The 20,455-nt window shown below is 44.0% G+C and overlaps 1 protein-coding gene across 1 annotated transcript; it reads right to left on the reverse strand.

The window, feature by feature from the left end:
- Positions 1 to 7,588: 7,588 nt before the first annotated feature.
- LOC107160117 (translation initiation factor IF-2) lies at positions 7,589 to 11,140 on the reverse strand. The gene is made up of 3 exons (XM_048800536.1): positions 10,570 to 11,140; positions 9,772 to 10,425; positions 7,589 to 9,093 (listed from the first exon to the last, which is right to left on the reverse strand). The coding sequence occupies exons 1-3, from the start codon at positions 11,138 to 11,140 to the stop codon at positions 8,987 to 8,989; spliced, it is 1,332 nt and encodes a 443-aa protein (XP_048656493.1). The 3' UTR covers positions 7,589 to 8,986.
- Positions 11,141 to 20,455: the final 9,315 nt, after the last annotated feature.

Genomic DNA, 20,455 nt, shown 5'->3' on the forward strand with positions numbered 1-20,455 from the left:
GAAAAGCATTTTAGAATAGTTTGACTTACCAAGAAAACATCAAATGACATAGCAATCCAGAAGGTGCCTCTAAAAGTTGAGCCCTCTGTTTGAGCATATTTTTTATTTTTTAAAAAAGATGAAAAGAATTGATGATTTTTTTTTACTCCATCAACAAGTTGGACTATTTAAACTGTCTTGGGAAAATGCACATTCTCCTTTTTTTTTTTTTGTCTTTTTTCTCTTATAACCTCAAAATTACCAGATGCTGTACTGTCTAGATACAAACCTGATGCTACATAAAGGGTTTCTAAGAAACATGCCCTTAAAGTTTGGGCTGATTTAATATTAAAGAGTTCCTACAGAGCTGAGTTAATCAGCCCCTTTATGGATGTCAGTGAGCAGAGCATTCCCTTCCTATGTATAATTATAACACGAGGCTTGGCAGGAGCACACAGGTCCACATGATCCTGTTGTGTTTCTTGGTAATCTCTACAATCCTGAAGCAGAATATTGTTTTTTTACTGTGTTTCATGTCATGAAATTCAAACTGCAAATAAATAAATAGGGTCTCCAGTGCCCTCTGGGATCATTAAGAATTCCTGGGGTCTTTAAAGGGACCCTTGGAGTTTAAGATAGTGTGAAGTAGTCCAGAGTGATCATGAAGTTTTTCATTTCAAATAACTCCAGACAAAAAGATACATTTTTCTTTTCTGGAGCAGCCATCTCTAGAGTGAAAAAAATAGTTCTCTTAGGAATGACCCCAGTCAGTCCTCAAATTACATACACAGAAAAGATGGCTATGTTTACAGAATTTTTATAAGAAGAGAATTATTTGGAGAAATAAATACATGCATCAGATAATGCAAACTTAAAAAAAATGATTCAAGGTAAATGCTGGAGAGAGAACAGCCCACTAGAACAAATGATTATGCCACATATTGAACTAAGTAAGGTCCCTGTCACTGTAGGTCAGAGGCCTGAGTTCCACTGGCAGCTCTGCCTTGGCCTCAAGTCCCTTACAAAAGGCACATTTTAAAATTTCAGAGCCTCAGTTTCCTTATCAGAAAAATTAGGGAACTTGACTTTCTTGGAAATTCTATTATTTTATGTTTCACTTAAATACAGCAATGGACACATGGACCCTCAGAGAATGGGTTTCCCACCCTGTTGAATTAGCCTCTGCTTTAGCCTCGTGGGGATGTACAACTACCAGAAAATATTTTCAACATAAATTATGAAAGGCTCACTTTCCTAAGCCATGAAGAAATATCCAAATTTTATGCAGCTCTCAACCTTAGCCTGTTTCTGAAGCACCACTTGCTGCACTGAGCACCATTCTAGTCAGGGGTTTCTGTACCTGGGGAATGTTGCTAGGGTACATTATGGCTACACCCAGAAAGTGGAGGTTAGCCTCTGTCTCAGTCATGGAGCACTCAGCCACGTATCAGAAAACAGACCAAGGACACACAGGCTCTGGACCTGGCTGTGCTGTATGCAAGACCAGCAGGTAGCAGCCCTGCTCAGCCTCCTGTGATTCCTCACCTGGGTTCCTCCCTTTGCCTTGGAAATAAAGAGGTGCAATGGAAAATAGTTTCTGTAGTGAGAAGGCTTGAAGCCTTTTGCCTCCTTGAAAAGGTTGTGCATTTGTGAAATCTTTGTGCTCCATACTGAGTGAAAACACACACACACACACACACACACACCATGTTCCTCCCCTTTTCTTAACCCTATTTTCATACTGGAAGGAGTCAAGTGTCCTTCAGTCATTCCTGTCCCTATTCAGCAAGCATGTGGCCTGCTGAAACCTACCTCCATGAAACAGGAAGATAGATACAAGGCTTATAGGAAAGGAACTAACAGACACTCAAGTTTAGGTGCCTGGCAGTGTGTTGGATTTTGACTCTCATTGCCACCAGAGTACCCTTTAGAAGTTTAAGCAAGTCTCTGAGAGGTTAAGTAACTTGCCTGGGGCCACATTGCAATCAATCAGATTCCACAGACTTACTGACTTTTCTTTTTTATAAAAAGTCTTATTCAATTTTGGAAGAGTTAAAGCTATTATTTTCCCCATTGTTTTTTGATTCATAAAAATTATGTGTAATTCTACCAAAAAAAGAAATCTATTACATGAAATTAAGGTACAATTGTACCATTTACCCATTTCCATATGCGACAGTCATGCCGGATGAGACTGTTGAGCTGTTGGCCTCCATTGGGCCCTGGTGGCCTCTCAGTAGTGCTGAACACAGCAGGGAAATCATGTATTTCCCAGAGAGTCCCTTTACCATGAAAGCCATCCTGCCCCGACTCCATAGAGGCACCTTCTCCAATCACTTTTCAGGTCATCACAGAGGTAGTGAGGGAAGGTGTTGGTGGAGAAGGACACATAAGAAGGGGGACATTTTCTTTCTTTTGAGTTTTACCTTGGAAAAGAATGTGATTTAATATGAAAACAAAGTAGGTTATCATGAAAATCGGAGTCAAATCAAGTCGGGATGAAAGCCAGGGCTACCAAGAAGCCAGAACTTGGCGCTCACCTGTCTCAGGACCCCTCCAGTGTCTTGCTCTTGAAGCAGCTGCCTCCCAGGTGACCCCTCTGTCTGTGTCAGAGCTCCTGTGGAGTTGGAAGTTGATGTCAAAGAGGATAAATATCTTGGAAATGGCTGAAGCTGACATATTATTTTATGACTTTTTGCAATTTCTCAAACAGGGGTTCCTATGAAAAGGTAAATGAAGACCACCCTAGAATCAGGGTCTCAGTGGTGGGGACAAGGAATGAGTGGAACTCAGGAATCGACAATTTTAAAATCTCTCCAGATGATTTTTATATACACCAGAATTATAACTATTGTCTGGAAAAATTTTTTCATGTATGTTACTTTATTTTACCTTTAGAGAACATGCCAAAGCTAGGTTATTATGATTTTATACTCATTTTACAAATGAGGCAATTGAGATGTGGAAAAGTCACTTGCCTGAAGGAACACAGCTAAAAATTGGTTAGCTCTGACTATGGGCCGGTCCGTCTGTGCCCCTTCTCCACCCCACACATTTTCAGACTGGAGGGTGGGTCTGAGCCCAAAGATGTGGTGGATTTAACCATAAGAACCATCTAACCTGGGCTTCCTCTACGGATCATGCTTTTGGTGTTGTACCTAAAATGTTGTCGCCAAACAGAGGAGCTCTCCTGTTTTCTTGTAGCTGTTTTATAATTACACACTTCACTTTTAGGTCTACGATCCATGTTGAGATACCTTTGTGAAAAGCAGAAGGCAGGGGACTGAGTCAGCATTATTTTATGTTTTTGCACATGAACATTCAGTCTCTCCGACATCATTTGTTGAAAAGAGCATCCCTTCTTCACTGTGTTGCTTCTGTTCCTTTGTCAAAAGCTTTGCAATTCTTGATTCTTGTTATAAGAGAACCTGACCTCTGTTTTTTTTTTTTCTAAAGCAGCAAGATCAATTCAGCATTTCATAGTTATTTGTTCAAGATTTGAACCCCGCCTTCTTAGGACACAGGGCAAGCTGCAGATGAGACCACAGAATAAGAGAGCGCGAGGAAGAGTCAGCCGGGTGAAGTCCATCCACACAAGGCTTTGTGATCCTAGCTTAGAAAATCAACCAGTTTCCAGAGCTGATTCTGCCCCTCACCTCTTATGCTCTGTTCCCTTTACTGGAAATGTGGGGAATGCCCCAAGACCCAGTTGAGGTTCCTCACCATACAGCTCCACCTCTGGGGCCCTAGAACAGAGGTGGGGGTAATGAAGACTCCAATCTGTAACTGTTTTCCCTCATGTGTGGAAGCTTGTCCTTCAGGCCTGACTCAGGAGGATCTGTTACAGGGACTGTGCCTCAATCTGTCCCATGCCAATTCACCAATCCACGAGAATAGAAGCTCAGACACATGCACAGAGACACAATCACCCAGTGCCCTCCCCCTGCTTCCAGAGGGCTCTGTGCTGGTCTTTTATGGTGTCCCCTGGCCCAGCCCAACTCGGGCACAAAGTGTCTTTGTTCACTGATCTCAACTTGGGTCAGCAGGGCTGGTTTCTTTCCTGTGGATATGGGATCAGCTCTTCTTGTCCCTTCTCAGTCTCTCCTTCCAGCACTCTTGCCCAAGGCTGACCACACTCCTTCATTGTCAAGAGCACACAGATTATCTATTTTCCATATTCGAGGCAGCCAAAGACTTTTAAAGATAATGAAAATCTCTCAACTACAGTTTTGAGCTGAAAAGAATTTGCTAGATTTGCTGGTACAAGGAGTTACAGGAATGTTCTTCTAGTACTTGTGGTTGGAAATCCTTGGGGGTTGGGGATTCACCAGAAGCACAGTGGTATGACAATGATTAGATTATTGCATGGGGAGGGGCCTTTATTTTGGGTGAGAAGAAGGTCCAATAACTTTTGCAAAAGAAGTAGCAACTGAGCCTTGAAGTAATAGCAACCCAGAAAGAGGCAGGGGAGCTGGAGTTAAGGCAGGGGGACCACCACTGCAGAGGGTGCCACCATGGAAGAGCAGGACATTTCAGATGTGGGGAGGTCAGCTCCTACCCACGGGTGTGTGAGGTTGACTTAGCTGGTTAGGCTGGCCAGGCAGGTGCCCTCTGTCCCCCACCCTCCTTGGTCTACATTCCATACATGCCCTTCCTGAAGCTGCTCCCTTCTTGACACTCAGGAAATCAATCTACTCTGTCAAGACATAAAGGCCAGCGTGCTTTTCTGTCCAGCACATATAGCATGAGATCCCAGGTACAGCTGAAGCATAAAATGTGTGCGTGGAGGCAGCCAGGAGTGGAGGAGGGAAAGAACTGAAGGAAATTTTTCTTGAAAGACCTGCTCATGGGGGCCCTGTATGCTGGTCTAAGGAGATGGAGTCTACCCGTGGGAAGTGGGCAACTGTGGAGAAGTAATGTGGTTAGATTAACATGGAAGATAGAAAAGAGGAGGAAAGATGAGACAGGAAGCCAGAGATGACCTAGAGCCCAGATGTGAAACAGAGGGGACTGAGCTGGAGAAGCCGTGAGGAATGGGAGGCTGGGAGGTTCCAATGAGCTTCAGCCCAACTGAAGGTGTGGATCAAGACTCAGGGTGAGCACTTGTCCCTGGTCTCTGCCTTGACAACAGGTTCCACTAGCCAAGATGGGTAGCCCAGAAAGGGAGGGTTTAGGGGAAGAACATCAAAGCCTGTTTCAAATCTGTGGCTTTTCAGAGGTGCAGAGGACAAGAGGGCAGCCAAATGCATTAGTTTGAAGCTCAACTGTGACTCATTGCAGATGAAAGGGCAAGGAGTAGTGGAAAAGGCTGGAAAAGACCATCTTTAGGACATTCTTCACGAAGCTTAACATCCCATTTACAAGGTACTGTGGGGCACAGAAAGAAAAATTCCACCTTTAAGAAGGCTGCTTGGGTTTAACCATGGCCATAAACTCAGTTTCAACACCTGAGAGTGAGAAGTGTCTTCCAGAATGATGCTGTTGTAAGGTGTAAGGCTTTTATCTCTTTTATGGATAGAGATATTCTTATTTGTATGTCCAGGTTTTCTCTAAGCTGGACATACAAATAAGAACTCCCCCCTTTCTTTCTCTCTATCTCTCTTTTTTTTCTTGAGATACCTGAGAAGTTAAGACTGTATTTTAGGAAATGTGAAGTGTAACAATTGATCAATTGATTTACCAGTGCTTTGCTTTTTATCCTGCCTTGAGCTATAACACAACACTGTTGGTTGTAATAGTTCCACCCCCCCACAAATGGAAGGTGCATCTTTGTGGAAATCCCCACCTTAGAAAGTAAAACCTCAGGGGAATTGGGGAAAATTAACATAGTGTATTTATTTTATTAGGGTGAAAAGCCCTTTTTAAAGATAATTTCCTGCACATGGATTTTTTTTTTTGTTTGCATACCCACAAGTACAGTCTCTTAGTTGATGTTAAAACTTGAGAAGGAAATAGGAAATATTTAAGAAAATCTTTTAAATAGGTAAGCAAATGTTGAAAATATTTAAGAAATATTGAAAATATTTATGTAAATATTTAAGAAACATGAATTTGCACAAAGAACTGTAAGAACACAGTTCTTTCTCTTGGAACTTAAACTTTGGGGAAAAAATAGAATTTTGAAAAATTAATTTTATTACATGTATTTCAAAAGTGCAGGTAGGTATTTTATGTCATAAACAATTGAGAAACAGTTATCAAAAGCCTATAATGGCCTCTCATTTACCCATGAATTTGAATATTTTACCAATACTTACATAATCTCTTAGAAAGTTCCTATTTATAGTACGAGTTTCTTCTCCAGAAAAAAAAAAAAAAGATACCAGTGGATTCATGTAGAAAATATGTCTTGGTTCTCTTTATTTAAACATTTTAAGTTCAGTTCCTCTTTAGCCATCTTCCAGCCAGAGGAACACAGGCAACACACTTTGCTCCTCTTTCCCGGATCCTGAGGTGTGTCCCCTTTTATGGACTCAGAGGGACTTTTCAAATTAACTCGGGTTTTCACAGCACTCTTTTGGTGCCTCAGAATGAGGGACTGACTTCAGCCCCACTGCTGGCTTGCTTTGCTTGGGTGGGTTAGAAAACCCTTGGCGATGTGGGTTACCTGGGTTTAAGCGCTTAGGGGAAACTGTAGAAAGAGCCAGAACACAGGAATCAGTGTAAAGGAGGCCCTCAAACACAAAACCTTTGTGAAACTTCACTGTAAATTCCGAGCATTTTCAATTAAGTCTAAAGACTACAAGTTGTCTCCCCTGAGGAAATAGGTTCCCTTTGGTCAAGTTGTTTGTGTCTGTCGGTTGGTTGGTTGGTTTAATCTTTTAAAGGATGGATTGAGTCAGGGCTCCAGGTAGAGAAAGTAAAATCACAGTTCTAAAATCTAATGGGCTATGGTTCTAATCAATAAAGCTAATAACATTTTAGCAAAATGTTTATAATTGCAAGAAACCATTGGGTCTGAAGAACGCCGACTGAGGGCAGCCCTAGAAGGATTCGCTCTGGAGCCAGCCATGACTCTGGGCTTAGGAAGAGCAGTGGAAGGGCTTTCTTCCTCAGCAGGCTGCAGGGTGTGGGTGGGGCCCTGCTGAGACCCCAGGGCTAACTGTATGTATGTAATTACATGTATGTAATTCAAGTGTGCCAACTAGAAAGGCAAGGCCAGTTTTATTTGGCTGTGCACTACTATGAAACAGTTCCTTCTCGTCTCCCTTATGTACCTTTTTGGGTTTTGGCTTAGTTTCCCCTGGACAGCATCCTGCGCTTTCTTGAGGCTACTGCTTCCTGCCCTCACAGACACTGAAGAGTAGGGCAGCTTTTTTCCTTTCAAAGGAGCCCTTTCTGAGCCCCATTTTCATCATATGGTAAGAAACACTGTAAATAATTGAGGTGATCCATCAAGAGACCCATTCTTGATAATGAAAACTCACATAACTCAGTAAAAGTCAATTAAAAACCACAAACTTAAGAACCTTTTGCTCAGTGAAGATTTATTGTCATAGAAGGCATCTAATACAATAGGTATTGGGGAGTCAAAATTCTTAAAAGTTCTAAAAATGCAGTTAAAGCTTGACAATAAAGTTGAGTAGGATTTATACAATAGCAGAGTATATGAGTTCTTTGAAATGAAAAGGTATTTTTTTTTCCAGCTTTACCATAAGATGTTTGAGATGTGAGGATTTTATTACAACCTTAGAAGCAATGTCCACTGTGTGGGGTATTTACTTTCTTTCCATGGTTTCAAATGACTCTTACTCTTTGGTTGTGCCTATACAATGAAAGTCTACAAATTACGAAAAATCAGGAGTTTTTCCTTTGTGTGAACCTTCCCGCTGCAGACTTGCTGGCGCCACCGACCAAACTCAAGATGTGCTCGATCAACAACCCAAACAAACCGCCAGGTCAGACAACACCTGCAGCCCTCGGCAGGTGCGGCGCCCAGGAGGTAGCGTGGGCCTCTGGGAAGCAGGAGCGCTGACCTGCCCTCGCCCCTCTTTATGGGTGTCAGGCTGCGCGGGGGAGCCGGGGAGGCGTCCATGCCCCCGAGGGTGCCTTCCCTAGAGGTGCAGAGAGGACAGGGCGAGCCCGCCGGTCACCTGGAGAGGCCAGGGGACACCGGGGAGGAGAGCTGACTAGTGTCCCTTAAGAGGACAGCCCGGTTCTAAAGCGATGTGCAGGTCCGCTGGCTAACTGGGTGGCGGAGAGAAGTGTTCACTTCCTTGGGAGTTTACACTCGGAAAAGCTGAGGGCAAAGAACACCGCGGTGCCTGGGGAAGGGCGTCTCTGGTGATGTGCCACCCGAGACAGGAAATGTGCGCTCACCTGGATAGCGTGGCTCAGTGGCACAAAAAACTGCTACTTCAGAGTCTTCCATACGGGCAAAACAAAAACAATTAAAAGCCAGGCCAAACAGAAAAGACATTCAAGATATCAAGAGCTCTGCAGTTGAGCTGAAAAATCATTTTCCAAAAGAAATATTCCCACAGATTAAACACACACACACACACACATAATATTTACAAAAAATATTTAATTAAAAATACCTTATAATTACAGTAGTCTATTAAAGCACATACTTTCTCACACTTATAGAACATCTCTATATATACATGGTATGAAATGTCACTCAGTTATCTATACAATATGTAACATTCTTGCAGGGAAAAGAAAGTTCCCTGCCCAGTTATAATCATCTATTTTAAACAATAGATGTAAAAAAATCTACAATGCTCTGGGGTATATTAGTAAAGCTTCAAAAGAAAAATTGAGCTCCTTGGTCACAAAGTAGCCTTCTAAAGTCGGATTTACTCTGGATCATCTGTTTATCAGTCCTGTCACACTTAAGACTTTAACTGCACCTCCAAAAACCACAGAAACGTACACTTCACAGCGGTTATAAAAGAAGAGACAAAAGAGAATATGTATGTAACATGTTTATGGACGTGCAAAAAAAAAAATGAAAGTTTTGTTTTCTTTCCTGTCCCTCTCTTGGAATGACGAGTGAAACGTTTCAACATTTGCTGATGTGTTTTCCTTTCCTCCGTTGGCTTTGCTCTAACTTCTGCTCTTCCCCCTCCCTCTCTAGAGCTCCTGGCTTGGGCTCAGGCGGCCGCACACCTGTGGAAGAGGAATGAATAGAGGGGTGTGTGAACCTTCGCGCTGCAGACTTGCTGGCGCCACCGACCAAACTCAAGACGTGCTCTACCAATAACCCAAACAAACTGCCAGGTCAGACAACACCCGCAGCCCTTGGCGGGCGCGGTGCCCAGGAGGTAGCGCGGGCCTCTGGGAAGCCCAGAGCGCTGACCTGCCCGCCCTCTTTACAGGTGTCAGGCTGCGCGGGGGAGCCAGGGAGGCGTCCACGCCCCCGAGGGTCCCTTCCCTAGAGGTGCTGTCACCCTGCTTGTTCACCCATCCGGCCTGGAACAGCAACCGAACACCAAGGGAAAGGTTAGAAGGCACAAACTCTCGTCACGGTCCTGGGCGTCCTCGGACACCGAGCTGGTGCGCTGAGCCCCCAGCCCAGTCTGCAGCCCGGGGAGACCCCTCCGCTGGACTTGACAGCACAGGGGTCGTGCAGCCCGGAGTCCTGCCTGGCGCGTTCTCCCCGATCTGTGCTTATCCGGCTAGCCGGCAGCAGGCGGCCCCAGGTGCCTGGAGAAGGAGCTGGGGGCTGTCATTCTCGGCCGGCCCCCACTCAGAAGAGAGGGAAGGGAACGCCCGCTTCCCGCCACCCTGCCACCACCCTACTGCACCCCCTGTGGCGTTGGCCCCAGCCGCCACCGGGCCTCTCACCGGGTGGGTATTGAGCGCAGTGAGCGGGGTCCGAAGCGGCGCTGCTGGACAAGATCCGGCCGGGTGGTGCGGTGGCGCGGGCGGTGGTGGCTGTCTCAGCAGAGCCGGTGGCTGTCTCAGCAGAGCCGGATGCGTCTCCAGCGCCAGCTGCAGGTCCAGGATGTAGTCGATAACGTGCTGCAGGATCTCCACTTTGCTGACTTTCTTGTTGGGCGGGATGGTGGGCACCAGCCTCCGCAGGCGACTGTAGCAGTGGTTCATATCGCACTACAGGCACAGCTCCGGCTCGTCGGTCACCACCTCGGCCACCTTGCAGAGCGCTGCCGCCGCCGCGGCGGTCGCGGTGGCCGAGCCGCCCAGGCTGTGGCCATGTTGGGCCAGACAGCGCAGCGCCATCTCCCCGCTGCCGCAGCCCGACGGCGCCTTGCGGCCTGAAGGGCGCACCAGGCTCACCGCCTTCATCGCTCGCGCCCTGTGCCCTGCGCGAAAGGACTTGCTTGGGCGAGCGAGGGAGGTAGGCAAACTCCGCTTGGCCCCCGCCTGTGGCCGGCTCCTCTCCCCTTGCCTTCGCGCCTGGTGCGCTCGGGGCTCCTGGCGATCCCGAACCCAACAATTGATGGAAAGGTCGCTCAGGTTTTGCAAGGGGAATCTCTGCTCAGTGGACGACACTCGGCCCGAACCAAAAGACAAGAAAAGTGGGAAGTACCGGTCAAAAGTAGCCCACTCGGGCCCCCTTGTTACTCCCTTCGGAGCTGCGACTAAGCCGGACCGCCGTCGCCGCCGCCACGCTCCCCTAGCCCCAGAGCGGGTCCCGGCACCGCCTCACTACCGCGCCTCCTCCACTGGGCTCTCCCGCAGCCTGCAGTGCAGCTGTATTTATAGAGCCGCGTGCCCCGGGGGCGGGGCCAGCGCGCCGGCCAGGTCGCTGTGAGAGCGGAGCGGAGCTGTGCCCCGCGCGCAGGCGGGTGCAGGGGTGGGGGGGGAGATGGCAAGGGTGAGGGCTTTGGGCGGTGCTGGGAGGCGGGGAGCCGGGCAACCCGAGCGACGGGAGGTGTGCGGAGCCGGGAGTGGCCAGCCAATCAAGAGGGCAGTGCCATCTCAGGGAATGACAATCGGGCCAATGGGAAGGGCACTCCATTCCGTCGACGCTGTGGGTCGAGGCTCTGAGAAAAGAGAGCAGGGTGGGAGTCAGCCAGGTTGGTGTGTGCCCAGGGGAGGGGAAACGGAGAGAAGTTCCTGGGAAGAACTGCGGGAATGTGCGGCTGGAATTCACTCTCCTCCCGCCTAGGCTGCGGAGGGAGTGCTGGGCCCTCCTCGCGGATTCCCTGCCACTCCCAACAGTGCGGTCCAGGGTCCCTCCGCCACCCATCACTCCATCCCTGGGATTCCAGTGCCTTAAGAAAGATGCGCTGTTCGAGAAGGCACGTTCCTTCTGTTCTGTATTTTCCACTCCGTTTCATTATTCGCCTTTTCACAATTACTGAAACCATAATGATGGAATGGAATGTGGAGCCTTCCTCTTTCTCTCTTTCTTTCTTTCTTTCTTTCTTTCTTTCTTTCTTTCTTTCTTTCTTTCTTTCTTTCTTTCTCTCTCTCTCTCTCTCTCTCTCTCTCTCTCTCTCTCTCTTTCTTCGCTAAAGCTTAGCAAAAGAAGAATGCAGGTTTTTTGGTGAAGGAAAATATAAATAAAACAAAACCGTCAGGGGTTTTTCTTTTACTCATCTACACGCATAAGTGAGCTAAGGAAATGCAACTGCCTTCTACATAAATTAGAGCGCGTAAAGATTAAAAATGCATGGACAAGGAGTATTTCAAATTCTGCTATGACATATAATATTAATCCGTTTTATGTAAAATTCATACCTGTAACTTAATTTAGGTCATTAATGCACCACTTCACGCATTAGCGTATCCTGCTTTAAATAAGGTTGTGAGAATTGGCAACAAAGCATAAAATTCACACTTCTAGTCCTGAGATCCTGTTTGGGCCCCACCCTGCAAAAACGCCTGTTCATTAAGGACGTTTTGTGTTCGATTTCTAACGGAAAAGCTGTCCTTCAAGGGTTCAAAATTAAACTGCACAATGAACTCTGGTGGGATGTTGTGTGTACCCTTCAAGAAATAATTAAGCCCTTCAGATGAGAAATGAGCACTAGTGCTGATACAGACTTACTCCTGCTGCCTTTAGGTTGCTGATGCCAGGCTGGAAACACTGATAACCTCTTGGTTTGCTCAGTCTTACAAAAAAGGCTTACAGAAAAAAGGGTGTTGTAAATTCAGTGTAGCCTACTAGACATGGCCCTGCAAAATACCTATCCCAGGAGGTTTCAAAGGTAGTTTGGTTTAATAGGATGTAGCTATGTTTTAAAAAGTCCTCCTCAGGATGCAAAAAACAAAAGGAAGGAAAAAATGGCATTTGTTTTACCTTGGAGATATGAAGAGTTTAGGTTCTGAAGTCTGTGCTCCAATTTTGGCTTCCTTGCTACCTACTTTTATATCATTAAACTAGCTTCCTAAATACCTGTACCTTTCTTATATTCAATTACAATAAAAATTATATGTACTTCATAAGTTGCTTCTTCAATACACACACACACACACTTAAGTGGCCTCTGTGCAAGAAAGTGTGTTAAGTGAATGTCACATAGTAAGTGGGCAATGTTAAAATTTTTGTTGCTTTTGGTAAATATTATCTCACAGTCTGTGGCTTGTCTTTATATTCACTTCATCTCTTTCAAGAGCAGAAGTTTTAAATTTTGGTGAAGTCGTTTGTCAGTGTGTCCTTTTATAGTTCAGGCATTTGGTATTATATCTAACAGATTTTTTTTTTTTATAATTCAGGGTGACATAGATTTCTCCTATGTTCAGGTATCTGGTCCTTGTTTTCTGTATTATGTTTAGGTCTATGATTTATTCTGGAGATTTTTTTTTTGTATGTGGTGCAAGATATGGGTGGATATTGATACTTTTGCATATTTTAATTCAGTTGTTCCTGAAACTTTTGTTGAAAAACTTCTTTTGTGTTAAATTGCCTTTGCAGTTTTGTCAAAAGTCATTGTATATAGGTGTCCTTCTATCTGTCCTCTAAATTCTGCTCTATTCTTCTACTTACTAGTTTTTATGCACAACCATATTGTGTTTATTACTATAGCTTCATAATAAGTCTTGAAAGCCGATAATGTTGGCCATTGAGCTTCCTGCTGAGTTCCTCTTTTTGACTATTCCAGGTATATTGCATTTTCATGTGAATTTATGAGTCAGTTTGTGAATTCCTTCCAAGAAGGACTTACATTCAAAACATATAAAGCATGGAGAGCTCACTAGGAGAGTGCCTGCGTAGCATGCTTGAACCTCTGGGTTTGATTCCTAGCACAGAAAAAAAAAGTGTTCACAAAACATTTAAAGTATCTCTACCCATGATATATAAAGAACTCTCAAATTCAACAATAAGAAAGTGAACAACCCCAGTTTTAAAAGTGGGCAAAAGAGTTGAACAGACAACCTAGTAAAGAATAAGTAAAAATGGTAAATAAATAAGCTGCTTGATATCATTGGTCATACGAAGCATACATTTCACAACTACAATGAAGCACCACCAAATACCTGTGAAAACTGCTAAAATTAAAGACTGAACATGCTACGTATTGGTGATTCTGGAGAGCAGCTATCATGCACTGTCGGTGGATAGGAATATAAAATTATGAAGACTACCTTGGAAAAGAATTTGTCAGTTTCTTAAAAAGTTAAACATTGCTAGAGGTGGTGTGTGTAAGCTCACCTACTAGGGAGGTCAAGGGAGGAGGATCACAAGTTTGAGGCCAGCCTCAGCAATTTAGCAAGACCCTGTCTCAAAACAAATAGGGCTAGGGATGCAGCTCAGTGGTAAAGCACCCTTGGGCTCAGTTCAATCCTCGGTAAAACACACACACACACACACACACACACACACACACACACACACAAACGGTAAACATACTTATCATATGGCCCATCCATTCCACTGCTAGGCAACTGTTCTAGTCCAATAGAAATCAAACAATCTATCTGAGGGCCATGAGGGGGCACAAAGAGGCATAGGGATGGTGGGTGTGTTCATTATTTTATTTGCTCTGCATCGTGTCACTCTGAGCCAGCTATCACAGCATTACCCAAATGGTGGCAAGCTGCCTCCAACGAAGGTATGAGGCATGGACTGCTGTAGTGGACCAGCCGCTGTGGCTGTCCATGACCACGTTCTTTCACTGGCTATAAATGAACTATGCTGAAAAACCACACCCTTGTTTCATGTTGTTCTGGTGCGACATGGATTCAAGACTCTGAGAAGGACCAACCTAATTATTGGAAATGTTCTCGCTGTGCAAAGAGTGTTCTGCACTCCTTCCTCTGTGCTTCCTCCAGCTGTAGCCTCTGCTGCCTCAGTCACCCTAAGTCGCAGCTGCTTTGGTGAGAACCCCCAGTGGGTGGAGAGGGAAGAAACCTCATCATGCCATATTCAGGGTGGTCTAGTTTTTCTCCTCTGACTCTTTCCTTAGGAAGAAAGGTGAGCATTCTAACAGGACTAAATACTTTCTATTGCTCTGTCTAGAGTAGGAAACAAAAATTCCTAATGGGTACCATATTTTCCCCCCAAAGCTCTATTACTTGATCTGTTACTCAGATCTCTTTGTGACAAGAGGGAGGAATCCTAGGGATAGACTGAGGATTAACTGGTTTTGAAAGTCCCAAATAAGCAGTGGAGAGGAATAATTTGTGCATGCTGGTCCTTCTTAGTGTCCTCTGATGTCTATGCTGGTATTGAAGGGGGGTATTATGAGTTAAAATGGTTGTGATGATGCCAAGGAGTTCAAAGGCTTGCTGTAGTTCCCTGGTATCCTTAAGTAGAGAAATTCAAGGCAAGGATATTATTACTACTACTTAAAAATTCAACCCAGAGGATGTAGATGTGCTGATGTTGCTGCAATTTTGTTTCATCCAGTTATTGTCATGAGGAGAGTCATCACCAAGCACTATTCCCTTCACAGAGCAAACTGTTGCTAGATTCAAACTAACGAAGGGGTTTTAATTCTATTTCTCTTTCCTATAAGAGAATATGAAATAATTCCAAGATACTGAAAAAAATAGTACTTAATGTGTTTTGACTATGTAGAGGAAAACACTTAAACAAGGAACAAACTGCAAATCACATTTTGAAACTGAATACTGATCATGCCGTGAGTCCATCTTGGTAAATCTGCCTTTGTGGAAGAAAAAGCTCTCCCATTTGGTTGATATCTAGGTCATGGTTCCTAAGAACTGATACAATGTTCATGACACTTGCAACTTTTTTTCCCTGAAGAGGAATTTTTCAGACATTTTTGTAGACCCCCACGCAATTGTCATGGGCTGTGGGAGAGGAGGTGGTTCCAGGGAGCTTGGTCCCCGCAGCAGCAAAGGCCTGTGTGGAAAGCAGGAGAATGGTATGAAAACTCACTTGTTTGTGAAATAATCAAAGTAGTGCAGTTTCTCTACTAGTAAACGTACAGGAAATCTTAAAGGAATTAAAGATGCAGAATTAAAGGAAAATGAGCAGCTTAACTGCACTTTATGAATACTGGTAATTCTATGTTAGGACAGTCCAGTTTAAATGAAACCATCTTCAGGGAAGGAATTACAAAAATCTATTTTTTTTTCTTGAAGAGGATTAAATCAAATACATAATCTTCGGGGATTAAAAGTCTTAATCAAATATATTTTCTTAAAATATGACTTGTTGACAAAATAATCCCAAAGTGTGACCCAACATGCATTCTTGGTCTGCTATGGTTATATTTACCATTTTGAAAACATCTTGTTCATGAAGTTAAAGTTAATGCTTGATTCTCTGTTTATATCATGTTTTCAAAATGGGTAAAATGGGTGTCACCAGGAAGGAATATGACAGTTACAGTGACAGTTCTGCAAAAATGCAAAGTATGTTTTCATCACAGTGTGTAGGCACAGGACTGGAGTCACCGGACATAAAGGAACCAGCTAAAGATGTTTTTAACATAGTCATCCATCCATTATTCTGTGTTTATCTGGAATCTACAACCTGTAGCATATGAAATGCTTTTGCCTCTCAGCAGATTGCTAAGTGGGCAGTGTTTGGCACCTTTCAACACTGTCCATTAACAATATCTCCAGACCTGCCAGCTCCCATCTCTGGTAACACAGTGGAAAGAATGGAAATGCTTTGTTTATTCAGCATCTAGAAAACCATCTTCATGTGCTAATGACACATATGCTTAAAACCTCTTTATTTGAATTCTACCAAAACTAACTCTCCCTCCCCACCTGTAAGATGCTGTTAACTGATCCTTATCCAAAACTGTTCCAATGGAATTCAGTCGATTTGAGTCAAGCCAAAACAAACATGTATGGTACATCTATTATAGGACAAGACTGTGTTTAAAAAACAGGAAGTCCCTTACTCTTTACAGAGCTTGCTGTCTAGACAATGTTTGAATGAACTGAAAATCGGTTAATGCAATTCAGTATGTACAGGCAAGGATAGAGCAGGCAGGGGCAGAGGACAAAGCCTGCAGTAAAGGCAGCTTCATACAGGATGGGAGAGTTGCTAGGGTGGCCAGAGGGATGGCTTCACCAAGAGAGATGTCCCAAGTGGTCCGAAGAGCATCTGCAGAAGCCTGGAGGAGAGCCCCTGCAAGGGTCCAGCTGGCTTTCTGCTTCAGCTGGTTCAACTCTGAAATTTCTTACATTCAATTAGTCCCTCCCTTCCTCATCTCATGCTAGTCTTCCTATGTTAAGTGTTTCCCACTTGCTCTTGTTCTTCAGCGCAATCAAAAATATGTTGAGACTTAGTGATACATAGCCTCTTTCTCCAGAAAACCATCCATCATTCATTCCCTGATGATAATCACTTAAAAATAACATTGGTTTTTCATTTTGCAATCAAAGCATATACATATTGAAAAAAATCAGAAAATACAGACAAACATAAAATGGAAATAAAGGTCATCCACGAACCCACATCCCGATTAAAACCTCTGTGACTATTTTATTGTACATACGTCCAGATTTTCCCCACCCATGTGGATATTTTTCCTTGAACAAAAATTACAGTGTACAATACTTATCCTTGGAAATCTAATTTTTTGCTTCATGTAATGTGGATCTATTTCCTAAACAAAACTTACCTGTGGCACAACTTCTGTGGTTGCATAGGATTCTTGCTTTGATCTGCCTTAACCTATTTAACAAACACATTATTACAAATATTTTTATTATTTCCATTTTTGTCATGTTCTCTTATCATGTCTGATGGGCTTATTTCACTTAATATTACACATTACCCAACAGGTTGCATTTGTTGACATATTACTGTGCAATTATTTTCAAGTTATGTCTGTGCTATGGTTTGGGTGTGTCCCCTGGAATTCAAGTGTTGGAACCAAATGTCTAGTCATATGTTAATGATGGGGGTGAGACCTTTGGGAGGTGACTGCATCAATAGGGATCTGCCCTGATGAATGGACTCATCCATTCATGGGTTAATGGATTAATGGGATATTGAGGAAGTGAGTTAGGTATCATAAGGGTGATTTGTTAGGAAATCTAGATTGGCCGTCTTTCATGAGCCCCCTCACCACCTCATGCCCAGAACTGCCTTGGAATTCTACAGAGTTCCCACCTGAGGAATGCCCTCCCCAGATGCAAGTCCTTGACCTTGAACTTCCTAGCCTCTAGAACTATAAGACATTAATTTCTTTCATTTACAAATTAACCAATCTCAGGCATTTTATTGTAGCAACAGAAAACAGGAAGACCCGATTGTGTATTTGTAGGTCTTCCATGAAGTCAAAGCATCTTAGAGGCATGGGCAGTTTTTCCTTATTAGGAATTATTCATATAGCAAGTGTTCACTGCTGCTCAGATGGGTTGGCACAGTCTGCTAGGATGACATCTGAATGAACATTTGTCTGGGGGTGACCTGCAGATTTTGCCCACCGTTCAAACAGTGGCTGGCCTGTTGGAATGGAGAGCAAAAGGAACAGGAGCAGATAGTAGTGGATCCACTGGTTAAGCTGATGGCCCAAGAGGTTCCAGTTCACTTCCCAGGAAGCTTTTGGGAAACTGCTAGAACTTTAGATTAATTTCTCAGGTGAGGAAAGGACAGGCCACACAGGGTGGGGGTGGGGAGCAGAGCACCTGATGCTGGAGATCAAGCGTGGGAGCCATGAGAGGGTGTCTCAGTGCAGCTGCAGGTCTTGCTGCTTCTTGCTCTACTCTGGATTCATGGCTACACTAAACTTCCTGTTCCTTCCTTTCAACTCTTTATTTCTTGCTCAGTCATCTTCTGCAACCAAGACATGAACACAGTTCCAGACAAGGTGGCAATGAAGTTCATGTCCCTGCTGCACAACGCCCAGCCATCTGACCCACCCTATTGGCCTTAGGTGTTTTATTCACCTGGATCAGGCCAGTTTTCTTCTGAAGTTATAGTGACCCCCACTCTCGTAATCTTAAAGGGGGAAAAAACACTCTGTGTCTGTTGGTCAAAACCTAAACAAGGAATACATAGTAAAATGCAATTTTTGTCCAATTTCCTTTTGGAAATTCAGATGCTCATTCATTTTATTGAACAGCCAAACAGAGCTGTGTAACTTAACATAATGGTTCCAGTGAATGTACAAATTTAGAAATGGCTATTGTATCATTGATATAGTTGTTTAGGGTATGATGCCATTGAAGGTGGCCCCTTCTGAGCCTTCTTTTGGACGCCCCTCCAGTGGCTTTCCAAGTGTTAGATGATTTATCCCTCACCACAGCCAAGGCTGTTGGTGTCACAGTCCTGTCTCACAGGTGGACCAGCGGAGGCCCAGTTTGATTGGCAGCTGGTGAGACAGGCGTCCCTACTCTGCAGTCCTGCCCTGCATCATTATGCTGCCCACGAACCTGGAGCAGAGTTGGGCGCACACTGAGGGGCCCTGAGGGAGATGGGAATCTGCAGAGCCCATGAAAGCAGGGCTCTTGGAGGTTTACACTGTTATAGTTTGTGTGGAATGACCCCCTAAGATTCATCTGTTGAAGGCCCAGTCCCCAAGGCAGCAATGTTCAGAGTTGGGACTTTGGGGAGTTAATTGAATCACAAATCACGAGGGCTTTAGCCTCATCCATGGATTGATCTGCTGATAGATTAGGATTTTAATGGCATTGTTGGGAGGAGGTGGGAACTGTAGGAGGTGGGACCTCACTGGGTGAAGTAGGCCTCTGGGGTGTGCGTCCTGCGTGGTTACAGCTTGTCCCCACCCACTTCCCTGTGTTCTCTCTCTCTCTCTCTCTCTCTCTCTCTCTCTCTCTCTCTCTCTCTCCTTCCTGGCTGCCACGAGGAGACAGCTTTTCTCTGCTGCACCCTTCTGCCTTGATGTCCTACTTCATCTCAGGCCCAGGTTACCAGGGACCAAAACCTCTGAAAACATTAACCTAAATAAACCTTTCCTCCTCTAAGTTGTTTTTCTGAGATATTTTGTCACAATGTTGGACAAGGGACTAACCCAGATGTCCCCAGGACAGCAATGTCTACCTTAAGGCTGCCTTGTTTTTACCTTAGCATTGCCTGTCCAAATTCTGTTTTCTTATTTTTAGCCTGGTGTGTCTTTACCATCCCTCTACTTTCTAACATTCTGCTCTGTCCTGTGTCGCATTGTTTTGTTACATGATTCTTTCTACATGTTTAGACCTTTTTTACAGATAATGATATGAACTTGACAAACCTTTTCACAGATTTTGATAATATTTTTCATATTTCTTACTTTTTCATCCTTTAAACACCATTCAGGATTCTGAGTGGGTAAGAAAAAAGGTAAATATTTCCTGGTGGAGAGACAGCAGATATTATCCACAAGGTGTTATGGAGTCTGAATATACTCTGCCTATGTGTTTAGGATCCCAGTCCAAGAGATCAGTATAGACGGATGCCTGGCCCATATTCCTTAGGGATGATTGGCAGAAGCTAGCACTAAGCCACTCTGCAGGGGTATTTGCATGACCCCAGACATTCCATTGAGAATGAGGACACAAATCAAATGCAAAACACAGGGGAAATTATTCACTATGATTCATGTGCTTAACTCTGTCTTCCTTGAGACTTGGAGAGCCTTTTGAATCTGAACAATCATGCATTTTAGAGAGCTGCAAAATTCTTTTAAAATAGTCTCTCTGCCAGTTTCTCCATTTCTTTTTGGAAAACATCTTTGTAGACTTACATTGGACCTTCTCATTTTATTCTATGTGCCTCTTAACAACACTTTCATGTGTGTGTATATAGAGATCCCTTGATTTATGATGGGGTTATGTCCAACAAACCCCTCATAAATTGAAAATATCAGAAGTTGCAAATGCATTAAGTCTAACCCAAAAAGCATCCTGCCTTAGCCACACAATAGATTGTATACTGTAGAGAGTCATTGTTTCCCCTCATAATCTGGGGGCTGACTAGCAGCAATGCCTTTCTGCCCTGCCCAGAATCATGACAGAGGATTATACTGCATATCACTAGCCCTGGGAAAGATCAAAAATCAAAATCTACATAGTTAGGAATTTATTTCTATTAAAATAATACATATGTAATGTTTAAAGCTAAATAAGTTCTATTAATAGGATATAATAAAGAAATCCCCTGCCTCACACAAATTCCAACTCCCAA

The sequence above is a fragment of the Marmota marmota genome, unplaced genomic scaffold, assembly GCF_001458135.2.
Source record: "Marmota marmota marmota unplaced genomic scaffold, marMar, whole genome shotgun sequence".
Lineage (NCBI taxonomy): Eukaryota > Metazoa > Chordata > Mammalia > Rodentia > Sciuridae > Marmota > Marmota marmota.

Excerpts from the sequence above, each read along its gene's own strand:
- LOC107160117 (XM_048800536.1), bottom strand. The coding sequence starts at position 11,140 with ATGGGTGGCGGAGGGACCCTGGACCGCACTGTTGGGAGTGGCAGGGAA. Across the intron at positions 10,426-10,569 it reads GTGCCGGGACCCGCTCTGGG|CAGAGATTCCCCTTGCAAAA; the intron begins GCTAGGGGAGCG and ends TCGTCCACTGAG. Across the intron at positions 9,094-9,771 it reads CTGCGCTCAATACCCACCCG|GTGTGCGGCCGCCTGAGCCC; the intron begins GTGAGAGGCCCG and ends CCTCTTCCACAG.